This window comes from Fistularia commersonii, chromosome 1 (assembly GCF_037954325.1).
Source record: "Fistularia commersonii isolate RoL2024-O1a breed Wild chromosome 1, RoL_Fcom_v1.0, whole genome shotgun sequence".
NCBI lineage: Eukaryota > Metazoa > Chordata > Actinopteri > Syngnathiformes > Fistulariidae > Fistularia > Fistularia commersonii.
The window spans coordinates 3681232-3705675 of NC_141284.1; the positions used below are offsets into that span (position 1 = coordinate 3681232).

The following is a 24444-nucleotide window of genomic DNA, read 5'->3' on the forward strand; positions in this document are numbered from 1 at the left end:
TCTTCTCACTGCCCGTGAAGCCGTGCTTCTCCAAGTGGTCTGCCAGGTTCAGGAGGGTGTGTCTCTCCAGGTACTGGCAGGTGCTTAGGATGATGAGCAGGCGCTGCTCCTGAAGGAGGGCGGACGAACGGAAACACACACACACACACACACAATGTTAATCCCCGACAGCAACCAGTGTTTGCACCCTAGAGCACCTGAACGCCACACCTTCACCGGGGGTGGATTTTCTCTATCCGATTTTTTGATGCGGCCGGTAAGTGATCGGACAGCGGCTCTTAATTAAGAAAAAAAAAATCCTTGTTTGACAAACAGGGGCGTGTTGTGGAAAGTACGGGGAGCCGGCAAAGCTGATGGAGAACATCGACCCGGTTACATCATGAGCGTGTGATGAAGACGTGCTCTGTCTCTGCCTCCGCAGCCGCGGAGGTGGGGGGGGCGTCCCTCCCACGCCTCGCTCTGTTTCCCCTAATCAGAAGCTGAGCGCGCCCTCACTCTTCTTCCTCCTTCCCTGCGCCTCGCCGCCACTGACTGACATCTCGGGCCACTTTACAGGAAACAAGGATGCGCACACAGCCTGTCCACCCACCAGATCGCTGCTGAGAAAGTGGGCTGCGGTTTCCCGCGTTCGAGGTGTGTGTGTGTGTGTGCCGGCTGGGTATAAGACGAGGGGCCGCGGTGACTCTTGTCAGTCCCCCCACCGCAATCTCAGGTGTAATAATGCCAGTTTAAAGGAAACAATACAACATATTGAGCTCACAGCTGTTGGAGTGAAGCTCTCTTGGACTCTGGTGAACCGGTCTGGAGAGGACAAGTCCATGGACGAGCTGCTGCACACACACAAAAACACATTTTTAAACACCTTACGAGCGGTGACGGTGTAATAGTAGATTAAAATGCTCACTGTGAGGTGCTGATGTCCCCGTCCGTCTTGGAGCTCAGCTGCTCTAGACAGCTGATGAAAACCTGAGGGGAGAGGCGGACGGACCCACTCAGTTCAAAAGCGTCCGTCTTCTCGGGTCGACGTCGAGGCAAAAAAAAAAAAGAACAAAAAAAAAAAAAAAACAAACAAACAACAAAAGTGACAAAACAGAGCCCGCTACCTTCATGATGTTGACGGTGAGCTCCGAGGCCTGGTCCTGGACCTGCTCCAGCAGCAGCACCTGGACAGGATCAAGTCACACAGGTGACATTACATCCCTAGGGTTGGTGGGGTGGGGTTCCACTGAGAAAGGACGGCTGCGGGCGACGTATCGAGAGGCCACGGCTGAAGGGGGGTCGCGGACGCCGACTCTATAAATAACACTGCGTGGATCCAGGATAAGGTGAAAAAGGGTCCGCGACCGCGGCTTTCATTTCTTGCAGCAGGAAACAGGAAACAGGAGCTGCTCCTGTGGTGAGAAACCAAAAGGTGCGTCCTCCCATCTGTGCGTTTGTTTTTTTTTTTTTTGTCATCAAAGGGAGCTAGCCGTCTCACACGATGCTCTGACAGACAACGCAGAGCCAGTTCGGTCTTTATTCGACGTCAACTCCAAGATAGAGAAACGTCCCCGATTTAGTTGAGTAGAGTAGGAAGGGCCTGAGAATGAACCCTGTGGGACACCGTGATCGCTCCATGTAAGGTCACTCCGGGGTTTATTGCCAGCAGGCTTTCTTTTGCCGCCATCTTGGCCTCAACGCAAGGGACGCTTCTCGAAGACGAGAGGTCTTTCATAGAAAAAGAGACGGTAATGATCCCGGCGTGAGCCTCTGTGCGATGTGTTTCCGGGAAACCCTCTTGGCCACGCCCCCTTTGTCCACTTACATTCATTTCGCCCGGCTTCACCTCCAGCGGTTCTTTGAGCGACTGCAGCATCTGGACCAGGCACTGCTCGAACAGAGACGGCTGCACGGAGCGGAGACGAAACAAACGCCAACGAAAAAAAGGAATTAGCGGCGGCAGGTGAGGGATCGTAAAAACAAAGCCGATCGATCGATCGGGAGCCGGACCCCTACCAGAGCGGTGATCCCGTCGTTATCCACGACCCAGTCCTCCTTCTCGGCCAGCCCCTTCACATCTGAGCACAGGAGAGACACGTACGTCAGTCCGCCGTTCATCGAGAACCCCCCGGTGGCTCTTTGGCGTCTGCTTTTGGCCGAAGCCATGGACGGAGCTTAGAATTTCATAAAGATGGCTGAGATTACATCAGCGGGGCGGGTGGGGGTGATAACCACAAATTGCTTGTAAACAGGACTTGTCAGTTTGGAAACAGTCAGGTGAAAACCAGTGGCTCCTCTCGAGATGACCGCCTTTGACCACAAGTGAAAGTGAGCATTTCTGGTTTTAAGTATCCGCCGCATGACTTCCTTAGAAACTTTGATTCCTGGTCAGGTCACACTTTCTCTTCCCCCTCCATCCCGATGCGGGGTCTCACCCTCCGTGGCCTGCAGCAGGGTCACCATCAGGCAGTGGACCCTCAGTTCCAGCAGCAGGTCCTGGATCACCTGCAGCAGGTCGTTGGGGATCTCCAGGGCGGACAGCGCGTCGTGGCAACCCCTGGGGGGGGCAGAGACACCGCGGGAAAGGAAAGTTCATTATAGAACGCCTGGTGTGGGTGGATATCGAAAAATGTGCATGTGGGTGTGTGTGTATGTGTGACAACCTGACGGTGTGTATGATCTGCGTGAGCCAAGCTCCGGCCAGCTCCGCCTTCTTCTCCCAGCCCCCGTAGAAGCTCAGCTCCGTCGGCGGCAGCGTGGCGGGGAGGAGGGCGCCGCGGACCAGCTTCACCAGCCGGTTGGTCATTTCTTCGATCATTTTCTGCAAACACCACAGGAGGTGTGTGTGTGTGTGTGTGTGTGTGGCCAGGAGAAGGCGCATAAGTGAAAAGCGTTGTACCTTAAAGTCGTTTTGCCGCTGTCTAGCGTTCTTCTTGGACTTCTCCACCTGCCCTGATTTCTCCCCAGTCTGTGGATAAAACAGGACCAGAGGCTGAGACACGACATGGGCAGGGGGAAGCATCTTCACCGCATCGCCAGTCGTAATTGAACGTTGGCAATTACATCATCGTCATCGTGGGGATCATCATATCAATCCCATCATCATTTTCATCCTTCACATTATCGACACTGACGATCACATCCTTCATGTCGTCCTATCACATCTTCGTCGTGGTCGTCGTTAGAATCGCCCTCCTCGTCGATCACGTCGTCGTCGAGCACGTCCGGTCACATTGTCGCCATCGATCGCGTCTTTATCCTCATCGACGTCGACATAATTCATATGGGTACCTAAACACTTTAACCCTTGTGATCTTTGTCATTCACAACTACGTCATCATCCTTACTGTCGCCATGGTTTCCAACTAATCTGGTTTTAACCCGGCCTCTGATTCTTCACTTCGCTTCCCAGAAGTCTTTGTGTCTGTTTTTCCCTCCTAACTGTTTACCTCGCTGAACAGGCTGCCGTTCACGTAGGAGATCCAGAGCTTCCAGAAATTAGGCAGCTGGCCGATCACCACGTCCGACAGCTTCTCCACGAACTGCACCTGCTGGGGGGTTTCGAATCGCCAGGCTGGGGGGGGGAGGGGGGGATACACGCAAATATGAGGATGAGCCAGGCGGGTATATTTTTGAATAGAAGTATTTCATCACTTTGTTTATTACCCCTTTATAAATGAGTCTGCGCTCGCACATGTGGCGCCACGTATCGGATACGCGGCGAGGCGAGCTGGAGACGAACGGCCCCGCTCCGCATCTATCCAAACATTGGCCAAATGAAACCCCAGGCGCTACTTTCACTCACCTGAACCTTCAAAATATACACCGTTTCCGGTTCATCCTTGGAGGTAGGGGGGGGGGGGGGGGTCCTTTATTCCGGGGCGCGTTTGTTACAATTCGAAAGGGCGACGAAAAAAAAGAGAAAAATTCGAAAAAGGGGAGGAATGCGATTGGACGATATTTCACCCCCCCCCTCTTCCTGCGTCACCTGTCAATCAACTGGATGACAGTAAACGCGGCGCACATGCTGGGACTTTCTGTTTATTTTTGTTGACTTGCTTGCAGGTTGAGTTTACTGTAAGCGGCAACACACACACACACACACACACACACACACACACACACGGTGGGGAGGGAAGCCCCTGCTGGTGTGCGGTACTCACTGCTCGGCCTGCTTGTCTGCAGGCTGCCGCCCCTCTTCAGAGACGCCGTGTGGCCGAGCCTGCCGAGGGCCGACGGGCGGGCGTCCTCCTCCGGGTCCAGGCCTCCGACGCCCGCTGGGGAGAACAACAGGAGAGGAGAGGTGAGAAGACGGCGGAGGGTGGAGCTGGAGCCGGTGGAGGGGAAAGAAACACATACTTCACATGTCAAATAAGCCATTTTCATAATTCCACATTCCTCAATAAGCTCGGCAGGCTTTCACACTAAACAATCCTTTTGCACCCCCACCCCTCCCCTCCACCCCGGCTCGCCGCCCAGACAGAACGTCCCCTTGTTTCCACGGCCGCGCTATCAGATCCCCCCGGCCCCTGCCAGAGCCCCGGGGGTGAACCGAGTTTAAGTCTGGCTTTTTTTTTTTTTTGCACTGCGGGGTCGAGAATCCGGAGGAGGTTCGCCCACTAGATGGCAGCGCCGAGCCGCCGTGCTCTTCCTCGCGGGAGATAACCACCGACGTGGAACAGGCGAAAGTCTGGATGGCCAAGACTGAAAGAGAGGCCTTTTTTTTTTTTTTTTTTTTTCCATGCGACGGAGCAAACACACCCACACGCGTAAACAAAATGGAGCTGTGCAGTCTGACACACATATACACACACACACAAAAAAAGAGCACTAGTGACTCATGTTGTATATAGTGAATAAGCAAGCACTGAGAAAGTCCCCGTGGCAGAGCAGAGCAGAGCAGAGCTGCACGGCTTCCAGTCCCGAAGAGACGAGGGGATTCTACACTGAGTCAGATTATTGGTCAACACGCAGCTTTCTCACACACACACACACACACACAAAAACGCTGCTCTTGAATGCAGCCCGTTGTTCTGACCCCAAACTGTGAAGCGGGGAAAGAACCTCAAACACGAAGACGTGCGTTTATTTTGACCAAATCTAGTTCACAGAAGCACATTGTGATGTTTTTTTAATTTCAGTGCGAACGGATTCAATTAGATCTAATATTTGGGGTTGGGGTTTCGGTTTAATGGTAGTTTTAGTCCTTTTTTTAGAAGCATTTATGGATGAAACTGAAAATATGGTCTAGGAACCATTCAAACCAAAAGCAATGGAAAACTCACACAAACACTTCCTTACTAAATTAACAGCAATGAAAGCAAGAGAGTAATAAGTTACTTTCCACCTGACTTCGGTTCATCTCGGTTACCCTGATCACAAATACACAAGTGTCATTTTACCGACGAACCGTCGCCATGGGGACTGCCTGTGTACATAGACACACACGCTCGCACGTGCACGCACACACGTGGCGTATGGGGGCTGCAGAGCCTCTTCTGCTGTGTTTTCCCCCCTACGTCTTCTTACAGGGATGAGAACTGCTGTTGATCCAGGTGTCGGCTGAACCCCCGGCGTCCTCACACTGGTGTGAGAGCATTTAGGTATGAGAGCCAGTGTGTGTATGTGTGTGTGTGTGTGTGTGTTCTGACTAGTCGCTAAGACTGGGGTATTTGGACAAAAACATGGAAATCGGGCGAGTCAGAAGGCGGATTCTGGGTTGTTGAGTAGCACCGAGGTTTGGTTGCTGGTTTCCAGCTTTCAGATTAAAAATAAATCTAATCTTCTTCCAGCTGACGGTAATATTAATATCATCATTTACTTTAAAATGATTCCTCTTAGATGTTTGGCTCATAATTACGCATCATTTTGAAGGATTTCTTGAAGGTTTTCTGAGGGGGCAGTCCATCAATTCCTTATCAGGTCCTGGCGTTTCGTTCCCCGCGGATTGGATAAGTTCCTGCAAACCTCCGTTCGAGAGGTCGACCCCCCCACCCCACCCCCTCCCCGGACCACACACAGCTCTGCGTGCGCACCTTCTTCGGGTTTCCTGTTCTGTCGCAGGGGAGATTTCCCACAATTCACAGCACAGGCTCGCGATGCAGCAGATTATTTATATTTCCAAATTCATCTGAGTGGTTGATTGACATTCGATGTGACAGGAAATCCCCGTTTCCCGACGTTGGCTTTTTGTCGCCGGTGTTCCTTCCTGTGATTGACGAGTGTCGGACGGCGAGGTGTCAGTGTCGACCAATCACAGGAGGACTTGCGGGACGTGATGCGAATGAATCCATTGCTCCTACGGCGGATTTATGATTAAGACAAGACTTGACCTTCATCGGGCCCTGCGAGTCGACCGGACAAAGGACAATGGACAACGAAACCTCCCGATGTCAGCGAACGCAGCGGCGGTGTGGGTTTGTTATTCCGAAAGGGTTCTGCGGTTTTCCCTTCGCGGCTCGTCCTGCACTTCGAGCGATCCGAGATCTTCGCCTCAAGAGCTTCCGCCCGCCAAAAGCACCAAACCACCCGCCGTCGGCCGGTGCATCTTTCAGAAAACCCGACCCCCGCTGTCCGTGTCCGTCCAAAAAACTCTTTTGTTTTTCTCTGGCGGGACGGAGACGAGTCTCGTTACCCGACGCTAAGCCAGTAAAAACGGTAACAAATGGTGGGGCTGCGGTGATTTCCCTATATACACACACACGCACGCACCTCGCTCGTTAATAACACGGGCCAATTGAGGGGTAATAATTTACACGTTTCTCGCGGCGCGGTATCGGCTGAGCCTAAAATCACAACCGCATGTTTCCTAGTCGGGGCTGCGAACGGCGGAGTCCCTCTAATTATTCGCTGACAAACCTGTTTTCCTACCAACACCATTTCCTGCTAATTGTATTGACGTTGGCAGGAGGAGCGCCGCTCAGGAAGTACGAACGCCGCGGCCTGTAATTGAACCGGGCAGAGTCGGATTGCAGCGCCCCGGGTTTCTGACAAATGGGGAGCGGCGGCGAGTCCCCCCCCCCCCCCCAGCGCCTCACCGGAATAAACATGACGGGCGTGTTTTTCATGTGCGGGCGTTCGAGGAAGAACGGCTTCTGGCCTCGTATCCCCGCCTGGAAACGGGGGTCGCCAGGACGATCCCGGCCACAGGGGATGCTCACGGCAGGTTCTGCATGGAGATCTTTTGTTGGGGGGGGTTTGTGGGGCTCGCTAGGTGAGGAGAGGAGTAAATAATAGAGCGGATAGTGGATGTGGTTTTATGATAGCGGTTTGCTTGAGGGACGTCTGGAAGAGATGTCTCAGGAGGCCAGAGGTGAGTAAAGATGAGGGATGGTAAATAGCTACCAGCTGTGTGTGTGTGTGTGTGTGTGTGATACCTCACAACAGCTCCTCTTCTACCGTGGGTGTGTTTTCAGAGCTCTCGGGTTCTTTCTAAGGCTGTATCGTCCAATCAGGCAGTCGAGCCCACTTTGCCTGACATCACCACCGACTCATGCGGCAGTAAATTATGACATCATGAGTCGAAGTTATGCCAAGATGTTGGATTTCGGTCATGACGCCGGCCAATGTCGATTTTGTGGTTTTTACGTTGTTCGCTAACAAAATACAACATCTTTATGAACGATCAAGGGTCAACGTTACATCGATGTTAAAAGTTATGTTCTTCAGACATTAAACCCATGATTTTTTGGCATCAGACATCGTTGGAACGCTAAGCTAACGTGCTAACGTTCCACTCCGGCCCCACGGGTTCTGGGGGTTCTTCGGCCGGCACAAGCGGGGCCGTGCGATGGAATGCGTGCGACGGCCGAAGCGGCCCGATCGCTGACATGATAATCAGAACGTGTTTAACAGAGTGCCCCCCTCCAAGCCCCGGAAACCACTGTTACCCTTAGCATTAGGCGTGTTTATGTTCCAGCAGCCACCCACCTCACAATGTCTTTGAGTGGGTGCCTTTGTGAGAGCCCTTCAGTGTGTGTGTGTGTGTGTGTGTGTGTGTGTGTGTGTGTGTGTGTGTGTGTGTTCGTGCGTTCGTGTGCACATGCCCGCGTGCACGCCTGGAGAATCGCTGTTCTTTCTGAGCGGACGGTTTCACATCCACATTCTTCTGCTGGCTGATTTAACAGAGAAACAGCTTAATTGGGGTTAATTGTTTCAATCCATCTATGACGCCGTGTGTGAACGCAGCAGTGAGAGGATGGCGTGTGTTGTTTTGCATGTGTGTGTGTGTGTGTGTGTGAGCGAGTGCGCAATAACATGTCAAGCCCTGAAACCGAAATCCAAAGCCAACGCTCCCTCACTTTCATCTTATTCATACTTTCATGAGAAAATAAACACGCCGGCCTCGGGCAGGGCGGGCTGGGGGGGCAGCGGGGGACGGGGGCGGGGGGTGACGACGGAGCAGGGAGTGCAGGCGGGAGCGGCGAGGAGGCAGCCGGCCCTCAGCCGCCTCCTCGTGCTCGGGACGTTTCCAGGGACGCCATCAGACACGACGGGGTCGCGGCGGCTTGTTGGTATTATTTCAGATCAGGTGTTTTTTTTTTTTTTTTTTTACTTTCGGTAACACGATAATTATTTTTCAATATAATGCCAGACCAATACAACACGGCGCGTCTCGGAATCAGACAAAATACCCCATGAAATGGAATCCTAAAAAGGAACCATAGGGGGGCCCACAGTGTGAAAATGATGAGGAAGCCTCCCTCCACATCATGTTACATCTCAAACTAACATCAAAAAGCAAAGAACTTCCACTTTTGGACGTGATGGTGGACGGTTGTAATCTGAAATTCTCAGTGGATTCAGGATCTACTCAATCATCCATATCAGCTGAAATATATAGAAGCAAAGTTTCATCAGCTTACATCCACACTGTTGGGACAAATGGTACACCAGTGAAATGTTATTACGCTCCACCGTTGCACATCAATTGGTCTGGCGAAGGAAAGGACAAACATAAATTCGCAGTGTTGGCAAACTTTCCAGTAAGCTTGCTAGGAAGAGATCTAATGTAGAAAATGAAAATAAAACCAGATTTCACAGAAGGAATGGAATTATGTTCCATTCCAGCCACACATGACTAATCTCACCGTGATCACGTGCAATGTGATATCTCTACCACAGCTGATAGCCAACATGCACTTTTGGATCAGGAAAGGTTAAACCACATACTTTCTAGGTATTTTTGCAGAACTCTGTGCAGCATGAAGTGCAAAATCTATTACCATAGACACAGGGAGAAGGTTTTTGGATCGCATCACGCAGCTTCTTCTGTTTAACAACATGATAGTGGCACAGGGATCAGATTAGTCATTAGAGTTTGATTCTGACGTGCCAACAGATGTGACTAAACAATGTGCCACAACTATTATCTCATCTCCAAATACCATCTGTGGACAAAGGGTAGATTTTCCAGAAAACGAAATAGATGACAAGGTGCAGGCAACATCAGGAAATGACACAGGAACATCTGACTGTACCCCGTATCAGGCGAAAATGAAATCTCTGACGCGGGACAAGGAAGAAGGATTGCAACCAGTCATCAATGACCTATTCGAACAAGGCCTTATTGTTCCTTCCACATGTTTTTACCACACTCTGGTAAACCCAGTTCCCAAACTGGGCAATTCCAGCATCGGCAACATTTTTCACGGTCAGAGATCTATACTCAGCCTTCTTCTCTGTATCAGTCCATCCAGACGCACAATCAATATTTGCATTCACATTTAAGATCAACAATACACATGGACTAGACTTTCACGAGGCCTACGTTGATAGATAGCCCCGCTGCATTCAGCACGGTGGTACAACAAGTACGATCTGATGATGAACCACCAGAGGGAGCCGCACTCATACAACATGTTGACTATCTTCTGTTAGCGACAGACTCTAAACCTGTGTGTGAAGGAGCATCAACTGCTCTCTTACGCCACCTAGCCGGACATAAGGCTAGCCTGGGCAAATTGTAATGATGTCAGACAGAAATGAAGTATCTGGGACTCACACTGTCACATGGCGCCAGAACTTTGCAACAGTTATCATGTCATGGCAAAAGTCTTACATGGGGAAAGGAATGATGTCGTTCCTGGGTATGGTCAACTCTTGCCGCCAGTAAACACCGGACTGCACATATTACGACAGCATTCTACGCCCTACCTGCAAAGAACACATGATCAACTGAACTGAAAACATGACAAAAGCTTTCCAAGCTCTGAAACAAGCTCTCACCAACACCCAAACACTGGGTCTGCCAGAATATGAGTACATTCTAGCTGTACGTCACTGACAATGGGCTCACAACAGCAGCCGTCCTCACTTGGAAACTTCCGCCCTGTTGCATTTTACTCCAAAACCTTACCGGTAGTGGTTGAAGGTATCCCTGCCTGCTTACGTGATGTAGCTGCAGCTGCAATTATGAGGGAAGACACGCAGAAAGTAGTGTTATCACAACACATGACTGCTCATGTGCAGAGCCTGAGAATCAAGTATGCCGCATCCTCCACCGACCCAGCTCACTCACTACACCAAACCAGATCATCAAACCCAATGGCTGTTGATGATGAACACGACTGTATGACCACCATATGACACCTATCCCTGAATCTGTAGAAATATTTGTGGACGACTCATGCTCTAGACCCCTCTGACGGTAACCACACAGAATTCACGAGGCGTATTAACTGTCATTCATGTCATCTCAACAATGCGGAACATACGCCCTCGAACGTGCATGTGATCTATACGAGAACCGGGAAGTAATCTATAATGACAGTCGCTATGCTTTCAGTGTCGGGTGGCAAAATAATAAATAACAAACATCTAGTCCCACAACTTCTGGACTGTGAGGTAAAACCTGTATCATTAGCTTGAGTCAAAAGCAAGGGGCAATTGCCAGAGAAATGCGGAGAAGCTTTAGGAATTCCCTTCGCTGACTCAGCAGCCAAGTACGCAGCTGCGAACCTTCCTAATCCACCAGACCTAAATCTAGCCTCCATCCGGCTAACTATGATGATGCATCCAGCATATTTACCAAATAACAGTGACTTCATTTACTCGAAAAGCATGCATCCGACCAGAATAATCAACACCGGCAAAATAATGGAGCAATTCTAGACTATAAGGATATCGGTAAAGATGATCAGGCTCGACTGTGTCGTCTATCCTCTAAATAAACTTCCAGTTCTAGTCCGCCATTTTCATAATATGTTTCATATCAGACACAGGGGTGTAGTACAGGCTAATCAGGATCAATTTTGTGATCGAGGAGTAACAGCATACGTGCAAAGCTACATATTGAGATGTCTGACATGTGCAAGAACATTATCTCTAAACCAAAAGCAACTCATGACCATTTGCGACAACCAACTGAACCATTCCAGATATTACAAATCAGAGTTCACTCACGCACCAGCACAGGGAAGAGTAAAGTATTTATTGGTAATAGTGTGCCAATTTAGTAGAAAAAGCTTATCCTTCCACAAGGGAAGATGCTAAATCTGTCTTTTTAAAATTATGTGCAAGGAATTCATTCCTTGGTTGGGAATACCAGCCAGTATCTACAGAGATAGGAGACCAATATTCGTATCACAAGTAACTCAGCAGATGTGTAAAGCTACGCACAAACAATGGGACCTACATATCCCATACCACCCTCAAAGTTCTGGGCGAGTGGAAAAAATGAATAGAACCATTAAATCTAGACTCACAAAAGCTATGGCGAGCAGTGGACAAAAATGGACCGAGCTATTACCATCAGTGCTAGCAGAAATAAGAATGACTCACTCGACCAATAACCAATTATCACCATTCGAGATAATCATGGTAAAACCATTCCTGACGCCATGGCCAAGGTCAATGGGTGCTCCATTACTAACAGGCGATTCAGAGGAAGCGCAACTCAGCTATGTAAATAATCTGTGAAAAGTTCTGAACCATGTTTTTCTGAACCAAGTATCTCTCTCTCAAACTTTACCTTCCACAGAACCCACCCATCCATTCTGGACAGGAGACTGGGTCCTAATCAAACAACAGGACGGAAGGAAAATCTGTGAACCAGCCTATTCGGAACCACAATGGGTCATCGCCATGACCAGAACGAGCGTCCTCACGGACGGTCAGCCCGGCTAGACACACGCCATCATAGTGAAACGCAGCCCAGAAGCAAGGACCAAGGAGCCGTCCAGACCATCAACCCCGACATCGTCCAAGCCAACTAACAACCAAGATGCCGAAGAAACACCATCAAAACCCCACAAGACAAATCCGTCCAACAGCCGATGCCAGAGCTGAATTCCGTATCATTGCTTCTAAACCGCAATGCAGAGGTTGTATTGAATGTCTTGGCAAATGTCTGACTACGCTACAAATAGTGGAAATATCGGGGGCAGGAATTCGGTATCACATTACATTTTGCGCATAGCACTCTAATGCCAAAAATATGAGAGGGTAACAAACGGATGATACCCACTTTGACTAGATCATCCCGAAGTGTCAAACCTTTGGAACAATCAGTAAACTTTGTTCACAGATCCCACTTAACCATGCCAAAATCTGGTCAAAATGCTTGGTGGGATTACATTAAAATAGCTGTAGAAGCCACAGTCGGAAATAAAGATTGTTTTGTTTGTAGATCTCACAGTCTGCAACTAATGCGCCTAGTCTCTGTCCCAATCAACATCTCAGAAGCAACCAAAGGAAACGTCTCAGCGATGGATAAGAATCCGCCACGATTGTCAGGAATAGATTGCCCATTGGTAAGGGGGGAAAACTAACAATGAGACGGCAGCTTTAACCCTTACTCTCGTGATGGGTGCAAACAGAAGCGGACACGTAGCCGCAGAATGGTATGACATATAATGGTATGTGTAAACATTTCCAACAGCAGAACTACAGTGTCAGGGATACCTGCGGCTCCACCAGTAGCACAAATGGCCACCTTCCCTTGCTTCCAACGGAATTATACTAATTCCTATGACAGCCACACTTTAGCACACTTTCCCAATGCATGCTTAGTTACCTGAGCATTCACCTTTGGGACAATGGAGGTACCAACCTGGTTGCAAATGATACGGCGCCCGGCAATCTCGTAAAAAAATACAATATCACTAAACAACGGAGCAACATCAGTGGCACATGGTGGATGCGTAGAAATAACATCCTCCAACCAATCCCCCCCCCCCAGTTATTGGACAGGAACATGTGCCCTTGTCACTACTGCGAAAAACATCTGCATATTAGTATCAACCCTGAAACAACGTTGACAAAAATGGTCCGTAAACTCTCGTGCAGATTTAAAAGTACATGTAGGATGACACAGTTTGCCAAAGGGAGTCCCAACAGAGTTCTGTACAGGAACTAGGATGGGATTCTTTTTTCGGTCTATATTGCCGTGGGCCCAAATTGGACATAATTATCAATGGCTAAATTATGTTGATTATAACTGACAAAGAATTATGAATTACACCAGAGTCACCCTACAGGCACTCGGTAAGCAAGTTGTCGTGTCATGGCAAAACGGATTAGCGCTGTACATGTTATTCGCCAAAAAGGGAGATGTTTATGCTATGTTCAGCAACAAATGCTGTACATTAATTCCTAATAACACAGCAGAAAACAGAGACTTTACACAGGCCATGAATAAACTGCACAGTTTGTCGAAGAAAATAACTAGCATTACAGGCTGGGGAAGCATGTGGTTAGATAACTGGCATAGTGGACTTTTCACCTGTGGGGCCCGAAAACCCACCTATTGGCCTCAATCATTGATGGTAGTATAGTAACATTCGTCGTAATAGGATGTTGTTTCATCCCAAAAGGAAGAAATTAAATACAACAGCAGTGAACCCACAGTGCAGAAGTACAAAAAAATTAAACAGGTTAACCATCACTACCTCGCCTCAAGACAAAAAATACAAACAAGAAATGACAACTAGACACGGATTATCACATGGGTCACCTCTCTGGCCGCTGGTGAACTCCTCTCTGCAGTCCTGCATCAGCTGGAGGATCCACTTGTGCTGGGCGTAGATGCACTGCCACGCCGGGTCGCCCGAGGCATGAAGGTCAGACAGGTACCTGCGGATGCGAGCGCGCACACACGCACACACACGCACACACACACACAAACACAAGAAATGAGTTAGCATTTGTCCGAGAGGAGAACCAGACTTCTCTCTAGCGCGGTTTGGAAATCAGCGTTCAAAGAAAAGAAGAGTGTGGGGTTTTTATTTCCTGCCTGGCGCTTTTCTGGTGGCGATTGCTTTCCAACGTCACAAAAACTATTTCGGCTGCAGGATGATCTGCTCCGGCGTGACAACAGTTGCAAAAAGAGCCGAAAAACCCACCATGGTTTCATTAGAATAAAATCCTCCAACATTCAGAGATGCAAACAGAGACAAGCATTTGCCCCCCCCTCCCTTTCCTAGGATGGTTTGGGATGACTCAGGCTCTGGGCTGCGGCCTGGCTCCCTCTGCTGTCATCCTAGGAACCAGACGCTCGTTTGTTTCTCATTAAGCCGCATCTTTCAAAGCTCCGGGCGAGATCCTCGGGAACGCGAGCCACCGCACACACAAGCGCGCGCGTGCACGTGAAGGGTAAACAGGAGCCGAGTGGGCGTTCGGAGACGTGCCCTAATGCGGCGGGCTGAAAGATGTTGCCGTGCGGTGCAGAGCTGGACTCTGTGATCCTGACAGGTCGGGCTGAACAATAATAAATCGGCTCAGACCGCAAGTATGAACGGGACAGATGGATGGAGGGGGAAGGAAAGAGGGGAAGAGCGGGGGAGAGAGAGAGAGAGGAAAAGTAGAAAGGCAGGCAGGCAAGCGGCGCGAACACACAGGACCGGGGAGCAGACAGAGGCGAGGGACGACGAAGATCAGCTGGGGTTGCCATGAGCAAGGCGGACACCGGGCGGCGCTGTGGCTCCACGCCGCGCCGACGCTGGGCGCCGTGGCTAGCGAGCCAGAAGTCACCGTGTCAGCGGACTCGAATTTTCACTTTCGAAGCAGAGATGCATTAGATACGGGTGGATCGGCACCACCTCCTGGACGGTGGGGGGAAAACACAAACAAACACAGGTAGAGCGGGAACAACATGTTGCCATAGTGACATGCTTCTGACAGAAGACGGGATATACCACTGCGGAGTCAATCGCACGGCCACATATGCAAAAAAAAAAAAAAGTCCCATTTAATTTTGAGTTTCACAGAAAGATGATTCACAAATGGGTTCATTTTTTAATTTACAGTTACTTACCGTGATACTCGCGAGTGTCACAGTAAGTTAAGATTTATTTCAGGTAAAATGATTGTAAATATTTGGATGGCTGCGCAGGGAGAGTGAGCACACCTGATGTATCTCTTCTGGTCGTGAAGCGTTGACGGCGTCTCCAGCAGTTTCTCCAGCAGCAGACTCCGGAGCGAGCGGATCCTGGTCTCCACCTCGGCATACACTGCGCGCACAGGAAGGGAATGTTAAGGTTGACAAGGCGGGAAAATAAATAAAATTCGTAGTAAATAAATGAATAAGGGTGGTTTTTACCTTTTTTAAAGACGGGGACCTCGGTGGTGCCGAAGAGCGACTTGGCTTTCTCGTAGTCGTTGATGACCACGTCGTAATCTCCCTGAGGGGACACGGCAGTTTGGTGAGCGACGGAGGCTCGCTAGCGCCCCATGTGAAGGACAGCGTCCCCCCCCATCACACACACACACACACACACACACACTACACCTCCTCCAGGTTGGGGTCGCAGTTCAGATAAACTGTGCACGCTGGGAGAGGTGAGGGAGGGGTTGCGGATTGTTCCAGATTATTCCTAAAACTGATCCACTTTATAGGGAATATTATACTTATATCATATAAAAAATATAATCCTGACCTTTAATTCAAGATGGCTTTTATTTTCCAACATTTGTAATATTTACTTGTAATTTTGATTTAAAAGTGGATTTTGATTTTAACTCCTTAATATCTAGTTTCCCTCTAAACAATGACAGGGATTTATTTCAATTCAATTCAAAAGGAATCTGAACTTGGGTTTAATTCCTTTGCTCAGAATTGAATTTCGTTACAAATATCCTGTTTTTTGTTTTTTAAATCAATTATTTCCCTTGGTTTTGCCGGTAAACTCAGTCGGGTACTAATAGCCAACTTTATCAAAACTCATAAATTCATTAGAAATAAGTTGGTTTTGCTCCTGATTTAATTGAATTTGTAGCCACAACATGAAGTGGATTTATAGTAATAACAGAAACAATAATTTAAAATAATTATGGTTATGAAATAACTGTAGTCCAAACTGAAACTGTTAAAAATAATAATGATGATGATGATGACTGTAATGAATTATGTCATATCTCTATAAACTCTTTTTCTTTATGAAGTGAGTTCCAGTCCAGTCTTGGTTTCTTGGGCTTATTTTTTTTTTCCTATCTTTATAAATACACCCGGAGACGTCCTCCATCCGTGTTTCTGCTCCCCGAGCGTCTGGCCTTGGAACCAGAGCAGAGTAAACTGAGGTGAGGTTTACGCATGGCGGTGGACTGGCACCGGCCCGGGGGAACCTCCTCTCGGGAGCAATTACTCCCCACCGTTGCCGCCGCCGGGTTTCCGGCCCCGCCGGGGGAACCGCAGAACACTGGGAGTCGCGCTGCACCGCGTGGCACCGGGCACCGTCGGCGTTTTGCTCGCCGTACCGACCAGGGAAGGGGGGGGGGGGGGGCAGAAGCATTTCAAACCGGAGCTTCTCTGGAACCCCTGAAGGTCCATCTGGACCGAATCCATAAAGGTGGAGTTGTGTGTTTGATGCTGGAGCAAAACAAAACTCAAGATTTTTTCCTTTTAGCTGTCATGGCTGAAATGCCACCGGCCGCCATGTTTTATTCTCCCGATTATCACGTGGATGAAGGTAGAAGGACTACCTTCTGGATGTTGCGCTCGATGTTGAGTGGCAGGTTGAAGAGAAACTTGAAGCGCTGCAGGACGTTGAGCGCGTTGCGTGTGGAGTCGGCCTTGTCCTTCCGGCCCAGGACCTCCTGGAAAAGGGTATCTGCGGTATCGCTCGCTCCTGTGAGGGGGAGGGAAAAGGAGGGGATGGAGGAAGGCAGGGGTAAAACGAGAGCCGGGGATACTAAGAAAATAAATGCTGATACCACATTTCCCTCTTGTTACGGGTCTCTGGATTCCTCGTCGCTGCGCCGTAAAGCTCTTTGACGGAGAAGAAAGCGGGAGAGGAGAGCCGCGGAGGAGAACGCGACATCTTGCTGCTCTCGGACGGAGGTGGGGTGGGGGTGGGGTGGGGGGGGCTTCGTGGGTGGCCTCAAATTAAAAAAAAAAAAAAAAAAAAAAAAAAAGTTCTGCTAATCAAAACAAACCCCCCCAACAAAATTCCTTGACGAAGGGAAAAAAAAAAAAAAAAAAAAAAGCATAGGGATATTTCGGAGATGTCATGAAGCCGGCACTGTGAAAGGACATTCTGACTGGCGGCCTATGTGTGTGTGTGTGTATGTGTGTGTGTTTTCTGGAAGGTGGGGGTGGAGGAGGGGTCGGTGGGAGGGGGGAGGGGGGGGCGCCGGTGGCCGCGGTGGGGCTACAAGTCATTAGCTGTGGGGCTGAAAGCTCCGAGCGGCCGGGCGGTTTATTTACACTGGAGTCCAGGAAAAAGAGCTGCTTATTGACTCTCCATTAGAGCAGTCATATCAGGGCCTGCGAGATGAGACGGCGGGACGGTCCCGCTCAAAGGCCCACAGAGGTGGAGGAGCTCCACCGCCCCCCCTCTCCGCCCCGTGTTTGGGCTGCAGAGCAGACTTCACATGAGATCATGGGCTGGATGTGAACGGCAGGCGGCGGGTTGGAGGTGGGGGAGAGCGAGAGAGGGAAGGAGGGAGGGCACGGACACCCTCGCTTTGTATACCTCACTGTGGGGACGCAGTTGATGTGGTGGGTGAGGTAAGCGAGCAACATCTGGACCCCACGCAGGAGGACCGGGGTTCTGCACGGTAGGATTGGGGCTGCTCGCAGCAGGTACGGGACCCTCATGCATAAGATACAGAACCGCTTCAAGAAGCCAACACAGCGGGTGCGGAATCACGTCTAGCAGGTGAAGAACCTCAGCTAGCAGAGAGAGAACCCCTCACAGCAGGTACGGGACGTCTCGCAGCAGGTGCGTAACCTCATCAAGTAGATATGAGACTTAAAGTATTGTGACAATCCTGGGATTCTCATGAGATATCAAGACAACGCTTTCCAGTTCAGCGGGATGTGGTTCTGAGCATGTTAGCCTGGACGTGCCTTCGCGTCTGCAGCAACCTGCCTCTTGACTGATGGGAAGTGACAGCAGGCCGGGACGGCAGAGCCGCCGTAATTATATATTTACAACTGTAACGATGTAACATGAGGCCCGCGTTAGGAGACAAACGGCGTGTAGCCGAGGTTACGTTGCCAGGTCAGCGCCGCCTCGTCGGGCTGCAGACGGAGCGGTCGCTGGCGGGCCGAGGCAGAGGCTTCTCCGCCCCCACACGCACGTCACCGCCGTTTCAGCGACCGCCATGTGTTCCCAAATCGTCCGTCGAGGACCCGGCGTTTTGCCGGTGGGAGCCGCACCTTCAGCCAAAAGCTCGTCACCTGCGTCTAAAAAAAAAAAAAAAAAAAAAAAAACAGGCCGTCGCCGAGGCGCTTCCTCACCCCAGCCTGCGGTCGCCGGGAGAAGATAAACCCTTCATCCCAAAACGGACGATTTTGGGATTCTTTTTCTTTTCTCTGTTCTTCTTCCAGGGGAGCCTCTCCGAGAACAACCCGTCCGCCGGCCAATTCGGCTACGACCTCGAGACGGGAACGCCGCGGCACTTTGAGGATTCAAAGACTCCAGAGACACGATTCATTTTGCTTTTTTTTTTTCAAAACGAGGGTTGAGAACCATCGGAGGTTCTCCCATCACTGCGCTCCGAACCGATGGTTCCACCAAGCCAGGTTCTCTGGGATGACCACCGAAACGTGGAGGTTTGGTCAGATTTTCACCGCCTTCTCTGCTTGGAGGGGTCAAACACCCGGAGCTCTGCTCTCAGAGACACAGTGAGAGTTCTTACGGTTCAGGATGGTCTCCAGGCGCTGGGTCATGGATCCCTCCACCTTCTCCGTCCCGTCAGACTCCAGCTTCTGGTGGATGGCTGCAATCAGAGGCATCGGTGTGAGCTTGCGGTGAAGGGAAGGCATGATACACTCGTAAACACACACACACACACACGCAAATCACACTGCCAAAATACACTTACTTTTTCATTTACACACAATAATTCTCTCATCAGCAAATCAGAACACACAGTAGTACACAAACACACACAGCATAACATTAAAATGCTCATTAACACAAACGCACACAGACACGCGTGCGCACACACACCAACGCTATACACTGACTTTCAAAAACAAATAAAAACTGACACAAATACTCCGATTAGCATACACAGCAGCGGACACACACACACACAGGCAGATGCACGCACTAACATGCACTTCAGGTCACACCAACACCATACACTTACTTTCTCACACACACACACACACATGCATGCATGTTAGATCACACCGACACCTACTTTCACACACACCATGACAGGGAAACACTCATCAGTGCACACACACACACACACACACAAGCTAAAAGTCACATACACACACAGACCCAAACATTCCGACACAATGCACTGATATTCACATGCAAAAACACACTGACACAAATATGCTGATCAGTACACACACGTACACAAAGAGACTCGCACACACACATTATGAGTAACACATAGGCATACACACACTGCCCCAAACACACCAACATTATACACTGACTTTCACACACTAAAACTCACTGGCTTGGATACTCTGATCAGCACACACAGACGCACACATATGCAAACACAAATTAAGAGTCACACACACACACAAACATATTGACAGTATATATACACTCACAAACACATGCTAAAACACACATACACAAAAAACACACACTTAGCTAAACATTTTCCATCTCTATACACCGACATTCACACACTAATACAAACTTATACAAATACTCTCATCAACACATACAGTAGCATGAACACACACACACACACACACACACACACAGACAGAACAGGCTGTCATAAACAAGGAAAGAGCAGACGAGGAATAAAATCTAGGAAAACTGAAACCACCAATCGACTGCAGTTCAAAGACGAAGGCAAACAAAGGGTGGTGACGGCGTCCCGAGGACGCTCATTACAGAAACCCAACCTCCGGGAAAAGAATCGAAAAGAAAAAGAAGAAAGAAAAAAAAAAAACATGGATGAAACCGACTGCAGTCACGAATTAATATCCGAGGAAGTATTCTTATTCTGAACTTTTGGGGATCATTCACAGGTCGACCTGAGGGCTTCGGAGGATTCCGGGGAAAAAAAATAAAAATCCCGCAAGCGGGTCGGGACGGAAAGATTGTCGAAACGATAAGAGCGATCTGAGGCTCGGTGATCGGACGGGAAGGAAAATCAGAGCGGGGACATTTTAATTGGCGACACGAAATGTTTGGGCACAAAAAAAAAAAAAAAAGAAAAGGCCGATTTTTCAATTTCAGGAACTGAAGGTAAAAACAATAAACAGGCTCCAGCCGGGTGGCAGATGGAAGATAACCGACCCCCCTTCCCGGTTTCCCACGCAGCCGCAGGAGCCCGTTCGCGGATCAATTCACCTCGCTGAAGCCGTTAGCGGCGGCGCATTTTGTGGTCTCGGGACATTTGGCGCCCTTTGACCCCCCCCCCCCCCTTCCCCTCCCAAAACGAGAGGAAAAGTAGATGTCACTAAAAAACAACATTCGCAGGAACAAAAAAAAAAAAGAAATGGTCGAGCTGGAAGCAACTCTCTGATGGCTTGTATCAATCACTTAGCGTGAAGAACTTGAGGCGAGGAGGGGGGGGGGGGGGGGGGGGGGGGGGGGGGGGGGGGGGGGGGGATCGTGGGGGCGAAGCGTAGAGCGGCGAGAGGCCCGGCGGATAAATAAATGGTGTGCAGCGGCGGGCAGCTGGGTGCTGAGAGCCGCAGTGTGGGGGTTTATTGACAGAGCGGCGGAGATTTGGAGGAGCTTCGCAGCGCCTCCTGCTACATACTTGCGGAGCGAGGCAAATATGCAGCGGGCGGAGGCCCGGAGACAGAAGTGAAGGAGAGAGGGTGGCTTCCATCCTGGCTTTTTTCCCCCGCTGTTGCCGACCCCGATAAATAGCGACTGAGGGAGCGGGAGGTTGGGGTTGGAGGTGGGGAGTTTGGATGGGTTCTGAAAATAAATCAGCGGGTCCAGACAGACAGAAGCCTCGGGTCAGAGACGGAGGGATCCAGAAAACACGTCGTCACCGGTACCCTTTGCGCGCCTCTCGGACACCAGATGCAGGTGATGGGGAGATTGCGTGTGACGCGGGAGGTGACACGGAGTGTGTGTGTGTAATAGAGTTGGACCCAAGAGGAAGACGTGGACAAAAACACGCGGACGAGCGCAGGTCTGCTCCCGCCGCCGCCAGCTGTGCGTCCTCCACGCCTGTCACAACGCTGACGTCACGGCTAAGCTAAACACGGGGCGAAGGCGGATGACAGCCTCCCAGCCGAGACCTGAGGAAGAGCATCGGGCTCCCCCCCCCACCCCCACCCCCACCCCATCGCCGCCACCTCCCCCGACCCACTTCCTGGAATATCGGCAGCCGGGGGGAGAGTGGGGGACGGGGGCGGGGAGAAAAAAACTGAATAAGAATAAAAATACAGCATCCCTGGATTCTAAAGCTGGAGATGTTTTGACTCATGGCGGGGCGGCGGGGGAGAGGGCCTGGGAATCTGGCGCTTTTTTTGGGAAGCCGGTAGCCCGTTCCGTTTCCTGCGTCACTGGGAGACTTCCTCTCAGCACAACAATGAAAACCTAGAATTTCAACATTTTTTTTTTGCCCCCTACCCCTCCTGTCAGACTGTCAGTCAGCTGTCCGGTCAGCCGGAGGGCGCCGCGTCCCGACCCCCACCGGCTCGCCAAAACAAGGGTAACAAGAGTAAAAAATAAAAAATTTAAAAAAAAAACATGGGAGCTCCGTCTTTCAGCGGGCAGCGGCGGTTCTCACAGAGGATTTGAACGACTTCTTTTTCCACTCCGCCGAAAAAAAAAAGGTTTTTAAAACTGAGATCAAATGGAGAGTCCGAGCAGATCGCAAAGCGAGGCCGTGGAATGCCTCCGCGCCTTGGAGTCGGACAATCCAACGTCCCCAACGCATCTTCGGCGCCCGTCTTAACCCTCTCGACACCGGAGAGGTGATCCCGGCATGCGGCTCCTCCATGGCCTTCGATATCCGTCTGATATCTCGCCTTCCTCCAACATTAGAAGTTTTGTATTGGTGATGGTGCGCCATCAGGTCTGTGAGACCCCAAAGCCGATGACGTGGGACGTCACGGCGACAGAATCTTCAGCATCTAGATTCGGGCTTTTTTTCGAGCGATCGCTTTGGATCCGTTATTATCCGACAGGATGGGAAACAGCGCTCTTGTGATGTTTTTAGTTTTGCAGAGGGTCTAAAAAAGATGGCGGACGGCGCTGTGTGCTTTGGCTTCTCAGTCCTCCACGCAACGATTTCCCCCGCCGGTTCATTTCCTCCCGCAGGCGCGCAACCCGATCGCTTTCGTTATTTTCCCGATCGAGACTTCACGGCCGGCTGCTTCCCTGCCTGGCGTCGGCTTAGCAACCCGAACGCTGCAATTAGCAAGATTTGTGGTCTGCAGGTGCAGAGAGAGAAAGACAGAAAGCGTGAGAGAGAGAGAGAGAGAGAGAAAGAGACGTGCCGCATTGTTTTGCGTCTTCGGCCTGGAGATGCTCGACTCGACGGTGAGCAAATTACCCAGCAATTAGCGTTGACATGAAGCCGGGGGGGGGGGGGGGTTGAAGTCAGAGGTTCCGCCGCCCTGCCGCCGCCGCCGCGTTCTCTATCCGCCTCATTTCCTTTTCCACATTTGGCTCTACCTCCTCATTTCCACCTAGCCGGCAGCGGTGCTTACGAGAAAAAAAAAAAAAAAAAAAGACTCGGCGGTAGAGTCATCAATAAAGATCTCGCATGCAAAAGGGGGACTGAAAATAAACAAGGAGAGGAGAGGAGAGCGCCTTAATGGCGTCGGTGAACGTTCTGCAGCGGGCGAACACATAAGCGCCCTGTTAATTCCCTCCTTTATTCCGTTACTCTTTCTTTTTTTTTTTTGTTTTTTCTCAACCACAGCTAATTTCTTGAGAGATTTTTCAAGGCGGCCGGTGCCGGCTCAGGTGAGGCCCGTTCTGCCAGGCGCCCCCGGAGGAAACAAAGAAAGGATTCACGGCCCCTTTCGGACGGCCGCGCTGACGAGAAGTGGCAGTGAGCGTGTGCAGAGGCGGCGGCTGGCGGCCGTCCACGCGCGCCGACCCGGTTCAGCCGAGAAACCCTCGGCTCGGTCCGTCCATCCCGAAGCGCCCTTTCTGGTTTCCCCGAGTCGGGGCCCAGATGTTGGCCCAGGATGGATGCTGTTAGGCTGCACTGAGTCACAGAGTGGGGTGTGTGTGTGTGTGTGTGTGGAGGGGTGTTTAAGAATAAACATTTTAGTCATGCTGGTGAGGTACTGCTGCAAATATGTCTTTTTTTTTTTTTTTTTTTTTTTGGAGGTTACACTTGAACATTTTTTTGGGCTTGAGTGGAGGAGCAGGACCAGAATTTTTCAAGGGTCTTTGAACGCAACGGAAACCTTCCCCACCCGGGTTGCAATGGGAGCCTTGTGATTTTTTTTTGCAGGCAAATAAAAAAATTTTAAAAAAAAATCAGGTCACCCTGACTCTGACCCAGGGGCAAAGGTCATCAGGGGAATGAATCCTCATCAGAACAAGCATCCAAGATGTGTTTTTATTTTATTTTGTGGTGGTCAAGGATCCGAACGGATGGTCTGCCAGACCTGACAGACATCTAGGGAGTGACAGGCGGTTCAGCCAGAGCTTTGTTTGTCAGAGATCACTCCACCTTTTTTTTTTTTTTTTTTACGTAACTGTTGCATTAGGAACAAGGAACAACGCGCTCGGGCCTCTTTCGTAGCCCTGGCCACTGTGGCGTTCAAAGATTCGGAGTCACGACGCATGAATGACATCATCTGAGAGGGTTGTTGCCCAAGATGCAGCGCGGATCCGGTTCACATTTGAGGACGAGACTGAATAGCCGAGCCAAACCGTCCGACGCAGAAAATCGTACTTCGAAACCCGGCGAGGTGGGCGAGGAAGTGACAACGGCGAGCTGGAACGGCCTGAGTTTGGATAGCAGTCACGGGCAGGTCAGAGTCTGCGTGGGGTCGGTCTGTGACGCCAAGTTTCGACCACAAACAGGTGTTATGCACACGCCCCCGCCTCCAAGGGCTGGAACGTCTGGATATCGTCAACCGGATGTTAGTCACAGCGTGTTGGCGCT

At 50.3% G+C, this 24444-nt stretch overlaps 1 protein-coding gene across 2 annotated transcripts in view; it reads right to left on the reverse strand.

The window, feature by feature from the left end:
* Positions 1-24444, reverse strand: part of exoc2 (exocyst complex component 2) — a 54215-nt gene that overhangs the window by 7468 nt on the left and 22303 nt on the right. Inside the window, exons 7-22 of one of the 2 annotated variants that reach the window (XM_086144603.1) lie at positions 19060-19140; positions 16897-17042; positions 15518-15599; positions 15326-15428; positions 13934-14052; positions 4143-4256; positions 3429-3553; positions 2879-2947; positions 2643-2800; positions 2415-2536; positions 1996-2057; positions 1805-1885; positions 1104-1163; positions 905-966; positions 761-827; positions 1-109 (exon numbers count right to left, since the gene is read on the reverse strand). The exon at positions 1-109 is cut by the window's left edge and continues 8 nt beyond it. In XM_086144603.1, coding sequence (XP_086000729.1) covers positions 1-109; positions 761-827; positions 905-966; positions 1104-1163; positions 1805-1885; positions 1996-2057; positions 2415-2536; positions 2643-2800; positions 2879-2947; positions 3429-3553; positions 4143-4256; positions 13934-14052; positions 15326-15428; positions 15518-15599; positions 16897-17042; positions 19060-19140 — 1560 coding nt within the window. Of the gene's footprint in view, positions 110-760; positions 831-904; positions 967-1103; positions 1164-1804; positions 1886-1995; positions 2058-2414; positions 2537-2642; positions 2801-2878; positions 2948-3428; positions 3554-4142; positions 4257-13933; positions 14053-15325; positions 15429-15517; positions 15600-16896; positions 17043-19059; positions 19141-24444 lie in introns of both variants that reach the window. The other variant, XM_086144594.1, reaches the window with a different exon arrangement.